Source organism: Prosopis cineraria, unplaced genomic scaffold, assembly GCF_029017545.1.
Source record: "Prosopis cineraria cultivar Desert tree isolate PC_DT_omini unplaced genomic scaffold, ASM2901754v1 PC12, whole genome shotgun sequence".
NCBI lineage: Eukaryota > Viridiplantae > Streptophyta > Magnoliopsida > Fabales > Fabaceae > Prosopis > Prosopis cineraria.
Window position 1 is genome coordinate 9961123 of NW_026555343.1, and position 9983 is coordinate 9971105.

The 9983-nt window shown below is 33.8% G+C and overlaps 1 protein-coding gene across 1 annotated transcript; it reads right to left on the reverse strand.

Moving 5' to 3' along the window:
• Positions 1-8816: 8816 nt before the first annotated feature.
• LOC129289391 (trypsin inhibitor DE5 alpha chain-like) lies at positions 8817-9623 on the reverse strand. The gene has a single exon (XM_054926143.1). It carries the CDS (start codon positions 9561-9563, stop codon positions 8952-8954), a length of 612 nt encoding a protein of 203 aa, XP_054782118.1. The 5' UTR covers positions 9564-9623; the 3' UTR covers positions 8817-8951.
• Between the last annotated feature and the right edge of the window lie 360 nt (positions 9624-9983).

Sequence of the window (9983 nt, forward strand, 5' to 3'; positions counted from 1 at the left end):
GTACTATAAGTGTACCAAATTTCAAAAAGATCCAACGGTCGGATTAAAAATTAGACATGTTATAAATTTGGTCACTTTTGCTGTCATGACAGCTAAAAAGCTGTCATGACAGCACTTCCGAACCAACTTCCGGTGTGCACCATTTCATCATCCGACCTCCGATCGGAGTGATTCCAAAGTCCACATGTCACTTTTTAATAATACTATTAGCATACCAAATTTTAAAAGATCCAACGGATGGATTGAATTTTGTGCAGGTTAAAATATAACTACTGTAGCTGTCATGACAGCAATGAAATGCTGTGATGACAGCACCTCCAGACCAAATTTTGAAGTGCGCCGTTTCTCCATCCGATATCCGATCGACATGATTCCAAATCCCACACGAAGCTTATAAAAGGTTTTACTTGTGACCCAAGTTTTAGAGAAATCCAACGGTCGAATTAAGATTTGGACACCTGGATGTAAAATTGCAGCTTTTTGGTAAAAACCATTTTCAAAATTGTCCAAATCTCATCCTAATGATCACAAACCTGTGGGAACACTTTGGACACATCAAATAAGACTAAAAACACCTGATAGAACATTCAAATGATGGAAAACTCCCACACATCAAAATTTGACCACCCAGGTGCCATTTCCCAAAATGGACCCTAAACCCCCAAAATGCACAAATCATACAAGAGTGGTCACAAATCAATCTAAATATCATGTATTTATATAAATACATATGCTAAACATTTTCACTTGGCTCAGAGCTCCTTGTGGGGCCCACGCACCCACTCTCTCTATCCAAGATGTATGTTTGCCCATAGCACATCATTTGCAATGCAACCACTTTGCATTTGCTTATAAAATCACATATATATCAAAATAAACATCTTCTTGTAATAGAAACTTGGTCTACTAAGTAAATCCATCAAAACCACACACCATAACCAAGTTTGCTAGCCACAAGTCTGCAAACAGATAAAAATTCATACACAAACACACAATCCACACATATTCACACACACATACATAATCATATCCTACTGGCACCCTAATCCTAAATACATTACAATATATTTGCTCAAAAGAAAGGGGTTACAGTTCTTTACAAATCACAAGCAAACCCCTAGCTTTGCTCCTTTCCCCGTCTACCACTAGATCCTTCACCTGGACCTATAATATTGAAAAGAAAGGGGTGAGACAACCACAGTCTCAGTAATAGAGAAATCTACATTGATTATTACAAAGTAAGCCATAATCAAATAAATGAATAATAAATTCAACATAGTATATAATTTATCCATTTAAAATGTGTGAATGCATGACCTAGGCCGGTATGGCCTTTCATGACCAACAGAATGCCCCCTGGCACTCTTTAACTTGCAGGTAAACCTTATACCTACTTGTACCTCCACAGGCACAAAACATAGTCTAAGGCATGATCTAATCCACCGAACCGCCTATGCCCCTTCGACGTGAATCTTAAGCAGTCAAAGCTAACTCCCTCCCAGAGCCAGCCCGACTTACTCTCCATGTGAGGGCTACCTTGGCCTAAGCACTCAACCTCACACTTCATATTTCGGATTTCCTCCCCCACTGAGAGGTGTCGAATACTCAATACACTAACCACTTTAGTGCACTGAGTCCACAATACGTAAGACAACACTGAGTACTGACAGTGTGCCATAAAATATCAAAAATTCACACCTTCTCATTGGTGAACTCCCACCAAGATCATGCCTTTTACTCTTATCTATCTTTCCTAAGTATTGACCATTCAACACTCTAAAGTAGTATAACATTTATTAATATCGTTTCCATAAAAACATTGTTATTAAACAATTAAAAAAACATAATTGCACTATAATCAAAGTAGTACCCCATAACCCCTTATAAAGTATATTTAATCTTTTAAAACATGTAATGCATGATAGCTAGTAATATTTATTCAAAAATAGCTAAAACAGAGTAATAGAAAATATAAATTTCCCCTGTTACCTCAACCCTTTGGTACCAAAAGGGTTCCTTTTGTACAGAATAGAACTTGGCTTGTTCCTTAACTTCTGAACAAATTCCACCAACAATCCCTGCAACATATAAGTGATCCACATCACTTATCATGTCAAATAGCATTAATGAAGACTATAACTCATACCACACAACTTGGGTCTATGAGCCATAATCCATCCCAATGGTCCATATATTTAACCAACCATTCACATAGTATCACTTAACCACCAAAACCATTTATTAGCCATCACTAGGCTAAATTTTCAATTTATATAAAATTTTTAATCAATTAAAAACCTTTACTTAGTGCCACCAACTTTCACCATTAGCCCTTATAATGAAAACCAAACCTTAATTTAAATCTTATTGGGCTCAAATAGCAAAATTATAACTAAATCAATAAGCTTAAACCATTGAAGAGCAAAAATCCAATTTCTCAAGGTTTATTTTGTGCCCAAAACACCTCTTTTCATCCAATTATCCACTCAGAATATTAGATCACTATATAGAAACTCAAAACATGCTTCCTAGGATCCAAAGAAACAAAAGCTTACAAGAATAAAGCCTTTGAGATCAAAATCCAAAAATATCCTCTTCCAAAAATTGAAGAAAATCAAGAGAAAGAGAAGAGGATTGAGGTGGGGAGTTTACCTATCGTGTAGCCGAGCTCGCAACGGTCGCCAAGCCTCCTAGATCCGAACCTAACTCTCTCTCTTTCTCCTTTCTTCTTCCTCTCTCTCTCTCATGCGTTTCCTTTCCTTTCCTTGTTTTCTTTTCTGCGTTTCTAGTCTGTTTTGCTCTTTAAAACTGATGCTAAAAAATTTTAGGGCAAATTACAAGAAAGGGCCCAACATTTTTTATTATTGCACAAAAGCCCGGGTCAACTTTGGTAATTTTTCCCATAGTTAAAAATCAAATAAAACTAAACTTTTGGTTAGTAAAATTCAAACTCTGGACCTCTATCAAATTATTCTAAATTTTAATTTAATTATAGATATTTTATTTTATTTTATTTTTATAAATCCGAGTCTTAAAATTTCGGGATGTTACACTTAACAAGATCATTATTTTTAAAAGTAACCATTATTGATCTTATATATAATTTAGTTCTCATTCTATATATAAACTCCTTTAGTGGCAACAAATTTTGCCGCTAAAAGGAAATATAAAAATATTTTTAAATATTTTTAATATTTTTTTATTTTTTTAATTGAAGAAAATGATGGATATAAAACTGCATTCACAGTTCCCTTTGCCCGATATGAATGAAATGTCATGCCATTTGATTTGAAAAATGCCCCCTTCAAATTTCAAAGAATCATGAATGAAAATTTTAACCCATAAACCAAATTCATCATTGTTTACATTGATGATGTTCTAGTTTACTACCAGTCAATTGATTAGCATTTCAAACATATCCACATATTTGTCAATATTGTCAAAAGAAAAAAGTTATTCTCTAGCTCATTATTAGGTAATGTAAAGGCTAGCTTGCATGCAGGACCAATCTATTTCATTGTTAGGTACTGTAGAGGATGGCTTGCATGTAGGACCAATCTATTTCAACTATTATCCAAACAGGACCGTTAGCTTTATAAATGAAAACATTATGGATGTTTTAAAATTAAAGGTAAAACTACATGGCATTCGCATGAAAGTAGGATCTATCCCTATAGCTTTGCTCTAAAGGATCCAATATAAAGTCATGAACCCTTCAAGTTCTAGAGTCTTAATACTAAATAGGAGGAAAGTGCTCGAAAGGGGGAGAGGGAAAAGAAGAATAGGGGAGAGAAGTAGGATGTAGATGGACTACTGGGTTAGATTACAATAATAATAATTATAATAATAATAATAATGCAGAAAAATAAAGAACTAAAGTAATGCCAAAATGATGGTAACTAGCATGATCTAGTCAAAAGATACATAAAGTAAAGAACTAGAATTTAAAACAAAACCAGAACGGCGGTAGTCCGCATAGTCCAAACAAAGACAAAAATAAAGTGTGAGAAAATAAATGTACAAGTATGAGAAAGTAATGAACATTAATGGAATAATTTATTGAAGAAGATGAAAGAGGAGGCTTATAAAGAGGACTCTCTCTTTCTCAAGACTTCTCTTTCTCTCTACCAAAGCTTGCCCTTAAAAGGGACCTTACATGGATTTATATAGACCTTGAAAAAATATCCAAAGGTCATGATTTATTTAATCTAATGGTTTGTATTTCATCTATTTGTCTTCATCAAACGATCAGAAACTTAGCATTTGGTTAGCATCTTGCCATCAAGTCAACATCTAATGGTAAGCAATGGTCAATGGTTAATGATCAATTTTTTTTTCAATCTTTTTTATTAATCTTATACAATATTAATTTCAAAGCATTCATCTTCATTTTTTTATGCATAATCTTCTTCCTTTAGAGTTTCTTAAGAAGAAGCAGAAGCACAGGAAGAAGGCACAATGGACTATCCTTCTTTTTCTAGTAAAAAGAGTACATTTTTTAATTGGTTCATAAAAGTTTGTTTGTCTGAGGTTGAAGCCAAGCATGCATTAATCTAGCTTTTTTGGTTGAGAAACATATTGGTTTTTAAGGTTACAAGCCATTGGGGGTTCTTGTTGAACCATGATTGGGCAGCAAAGACATTAGCTATCTAGTATTCAAAGTCTGCATACCACTTTATGTATGGAATCCTTCGAAGAACAAGATATTTTCTAGGTGGATTGGTATATTTGTAATGTGAAGCAAATATCCATGATAGAGATAGTTTTGATGAAAAATGTAGAAGAACAAGAAAGGGATAATCTACAAGGTTAATTTTTAATTTGATGGTTGTAAACCCTTGTTTAATGGCAGGAGGTAAAATTTTTTTGGTAAATCCAAAGTAATCCCACCATTTAATGAACCATTAGGGAAACTTATAAGGATTACAGTCCCTTTTGAAATAAAGGAATCATATGTGACGCTAGTATTTGTTTTGGCACCAAAATGTATTGTACCAGGCATCAACGTAATCCCCATAGTTATAGCTCATTGGGTCAAAAGTAATAGTAAATTTCTTTGGTTTACTAGAGTTTTAGCCTCAGTCAACAAGAGCAAGTACCCTTTTAATTTAAAGTGTAGAATAGGTCCAAATGGATAGGTCTTTTATCCCATCCTTTTATTTAGGGTTGTCTCTCAAGGTTATAGAATTAGTGTCTACTAAGATAAGTTCATAAAATTATTGGGTTTTATTTAAGGCTGTCGACTTAAAGTAGAACCCTGGAGGAAAGATTTGTGAGGCTCTATGGTTTGGATTTTTGGGGAAAAATTTAGGCTCAATTTGGACAATATATATGGCTTTATCAAGTTGTGAGATATAACTGGTTTTATTTTTTTGAACTCATTGGGTTAATTTGGCAACCTACCTCTTTCTTGGATTAGCAACAATGACCTATTTATTTTTGAGGTTTTCAATGAGTTGGGAAAGGGTTATCAAGTTTGAATCTTCTTCCTCAACAATATCTTCCTATGTTTGTTAAGGTAGATAGGTTAATCCTTGTGATCCTAAGGCTTGAATAGTTTCAATGGGAAAGGCACATGATTATGGGGGTTGCTATTTGGGTGGTTGATTTTTAAGAAGTTGGTATTTCTTGCTTGGGGTTTTTAGGGTAGATGACCCTGCTTCTTTAGTTAATGGTTGAGTCGATGACTCATTTAAATTTTGGGTCAATGACCCTGTTGACCATAGTATTCCATTTTTTCTTTTTCTTTCTTTAGAGGCATTTCTACCTTCCTTGTAAAAATTCTTTAGTGAGATAGTTTGGAAGAGAGTTTGTAGAGCCTCAAAAGTATTCATTTTCAAAATCAAAAACATTTAATAAACTCGCCATCTAGCAAAAATTTGTTTTGATGCAATAGATTTAACATCTTTTTGCAAAAAATCTTTGGCTGATTCACAATCGACTATGACAAAAAACTTTTGGTTTAATAAATCACTTTTAAATTTTGTGATGCATAAAACAAAGGCTAAAATTTCTTTTTTGATAGTTGAATAATTTTGTTGGGTTGGATTCCAACGCTTTGATGTGGAAACAATAATGCTTTCTTCCCATCAAGTCTTTGTCTAATTATTCTTCCATATCCTATATTAGAGGCACCAGTTTCCTCTACTTTCAATGCATGGGGCTTGGGTAGAACTAGGCACGGGAGCTCTTTAACTTGTGATTTGATTTGTCTAACAATATGAGTGTGGGTATTTGTCTATGCTGGAGGACTTTTCTTAAGACGATCATGGAGAGGTTTGATGAGGTTGTAGATTTTAGAAATCAATTGGATGACCTACCACAAATTATACCAAAAATGAAACTTTAGTTATCCAGTTGAATATTTGGTGAAATAAAGATTTAAGAAATGTGAGGTGTATATAGTGATTCTAAGTAAGATAATAATATGATTTCTAGAGAAGTTAAACAAGATTATCTTTGCCATTAGATTGTTGAAGAAACTAAATCACTTTTAATTAGAGACAAGAATGTGTACTTGTATTTTAATTATAGAGAGAATAACGTTATCTAAGATTCCCCTCTATCGTTTATTTTAATTAGCTAATTAATGTCAATAATTTCCAAAATAAAAATTTATAAGACCCTGTGTTTCATGAGTTTAACTTTAATTATAATCACTAACATATTATTCTAATCAAAAAATATATAATTAAATAATATAAATTAATTATAAATATATAATTTATATAAATCAACAAAAATACTATAAATATATGTTTATTTTCAATTATAATTAAAATTGACATTTGTGTTAAATAAAAGAATAAAAATATATAATTTTATACAAATTAAATATACCCAACATCCGGGACAATTATTTAGGAGAGAATTTGTAATGGATTTGAGACGTAGTTGTGACTCTTTATATTCCCTCACAAAATTCTCACTGAACATTATTGTCCTCAAAAAGAACATGGAGAAACTGCTTGTGTTTATTTTGCACAGTAATATTAATATTGCTATCATTTCACATTAAACAAATACCACCAGCAAAGCCATCAGCATCAACAATCTCAGTATTTTTGAAGCCCAAATTCTTAATTGTACTATTTAAGCACTTGCATATGAATTTCTGTCATTTATTAATCATTATCTTTTCAATGAAACCTTGTCGCCGCAGCTGTGCGGTTGTGATAAACGGAAAGGACGGAAACACGTCAGTGGAAAAGATTTATCGATTTTGTCCTTTACATAATAGTAACTGAGAGTTAATGAATGAGACTAAGTTTATCGCAATAAATAATGATGGCGATTGTTTTCAAGCTTCATGTCCAAATTCACGGTTGCAATAATTGGAGCAACATATCCAAAAAAAAAAGGGGAGAAAATCAGACTTTTGGTAATAATTACAGACCTATTGTTATTAATTTTCTTCAATTAACTTGTAAATTTTCTCAAATACAACTACAAACTTATATGGATTCTTATCAATAAACAGATTTTATGTTATAAAATATTGGATTTTTCTTAATATTTATGAACTTTCCATTGTTAATTATATTTGGCTAGCTTATAAATTTTTTAAATACAAGTGGAAACCCACACGGGCTCTTGTGAATAAACAAACTTTTTGTTGTAAATAACTGGATTCTGCTCTATAGGCTTCTTGTTAATTTTCTGTATTGGCATGCAGCACATATATATACAATCAACAAGGGTATTTCAGTCATTTTACTTGCAGGCCTTTTGTCATTAATTTTCTTTAGCTACACTCATCAAGGGTAGTTCAGTCTTTTTACCTTTAAAAATATTTGCATTTGAGGCCTTTGGACCTGCAGAGGAATATCAAAATCTATTAGGCCTATTATGTAAATATGTTCCTTCAATGGGCGTTAGATGCAATTCTCCCGAAACATGTGAAAGATATGACCGATCATGAAAGAAAAGTGACCCATTAAACGGTGTTTAGATTTATCAAGAGACTCACCTCACAACGGCTTTCCTTGGATAACAAAAAAGAAAATAAAAGAAAAAGGATAAGTGGGAGGTTCTAGGTTGCATATTTGCATGATAATTGTGATTTTTAGCAAACCACCTGGTATCCTAAACTAACAAATCTGACTAATTCGAACTCAAACATGTCAGGCCCCAAAGAGAGGTAAACCTTCCAAGATTTTTTTTTTTGTCTGTAACAGATCACCACATCTGCTTAGTTTTGAGTTATTTATTGTTCACGTTGTAATTGGTGATTTTATTGAGATAGAGTCAGAGGGACCATCCAAAATTTAAAAAGTAGTCACTGTTAAAGATAGAAGTGATTGCAATCAGTCTCATGCTTCAAGTCTATAAAATTTTCGGTTCAATGATTGGACCAAGATATAAAAAGTGTGTAAAAAAATAAAATATGGCCATTGTGATTAAAAATGGGTAATAATAGATATCTAGTTAGTTTAAACAATCGGGACTTAAAAATCGTAAAAGATATGACTGCGATCATAAAAGAAAAGGGCCGGGTAAGAGGGAGGTTCTTCGTGGTACTACTGAGAATAATTGTGATTCTTTGTTTTTTTCTTAATTCTTCTTTTTTTTATCAAACCATTAAATCTGAAACAGATAGTGCCGACTAATTAATCTGGATTCCAGTCAGGTCAGACTCCAAACGAGATAGCTTTTTCAAGCACATCATATATTTTTCATCCTTTCTAAACTGTAGGAGGCGCAACAAGTGGTTTAGAAATGCCGGTTTAAATAACTTGTATTATTCAAGATGTACAATACTTCAAGCATAATAATATATATATATATATAGAGAGAGAGAGAGAGAAGGAAGCCTGTTGAGATATATAATTTTATTTATTTTAGACTTAAGATACACATGGAGAAAAGGAAGGCACATGAAGCATTATTTCATATATTATTTGATAAGTGGAAGGAGTTATGTAAACTGCTTGCAACAAGTTGTCGCTTCATCACCATTTCGCTAGAGTAAGCTCTTTCATCCAGCAGTTCGATGATCCAGCTCTGTGAAACACAACAACGAAAGGGTTCTCATCATCAACAACCAAACGCCTATTTCCTTTCTCATCCCTGGAAATCCCAAGAGCATGACAAGAATATTCCTCATCACTGGGACAGAACGCCATCTTATACATCATACCATGATAGGTCCGAATTTTAAACGAACCACGCACGGTATTTTGGTGCCCAGGAAGTTTCACTTCCCTTCTCTCATCTTCTCTACCCACAATCGTCCATTTCGCCGGCGTCTCGGCACATTTTGGCGGTGCAAGGACCGTGAACTCTACCCTGAGATTTGTGGAGAGATGTGCGATTCTGTATGGAGATGAAAGTTTGGTGGGTAAACCGTTGGATTGTTCAGAGGGAGTCTGGACAACGGTAAGAGGGCAAGGTTCCCCACCGGTAGCGGCGAGGCCGATGCCACCACCGTTCCCCATGAGGGCTGGGAGGATGTAGTATGAGCCGCCATTTCTGACGGGGTTGCCTTCAGTGTCAAGCACCAAATTAGCTTTGGCTGATGTGAAGGCGAAGACAAGGAAGAGCGCAAGGAAGGTGATCTTCATCACTTGAGATGATTTGGCTATGAGCAGATAAGGTTTTTTCTGTGTGATGTGGTGGTGTGGAAACGAGAAGATGAAGGGTTCTATTAATAGACGCACTTGATATTTGTAGGGGTAGTTTGGGTATTCGGTTGTTATTTACATTAATGTTATTAGCTAGTAAAATAAGTTGGTAAAAAAAATGATTAGGAAAAATAAGACAAGAGGCTGACAGAGATGAGATAAGGCACTTGATTAATCTTTTGAAACTTGGAACTCCGTGTGATTGGTGAGGGATGAAAATGAAATGGATTAAAGAAATAAAAGTAAAAATAAAGTTTCAATTTTATCATGATGAATTGATTACACATTTATTTTGGTATTCCCCTCCATTAAAGAATGTAAGCCATTTTTTGAGATATTGAATGTTAAAAAATTTAAAAC

Coding starts and splice junctions, on each gene's coding strand:
- LOC129289391 (XM_054926143.1), bottom strand. CDS start 9,563: ATGAAGATCACCTTCCTTGCGCTCTTCCTTGTCTTCGCCTTCACATCA.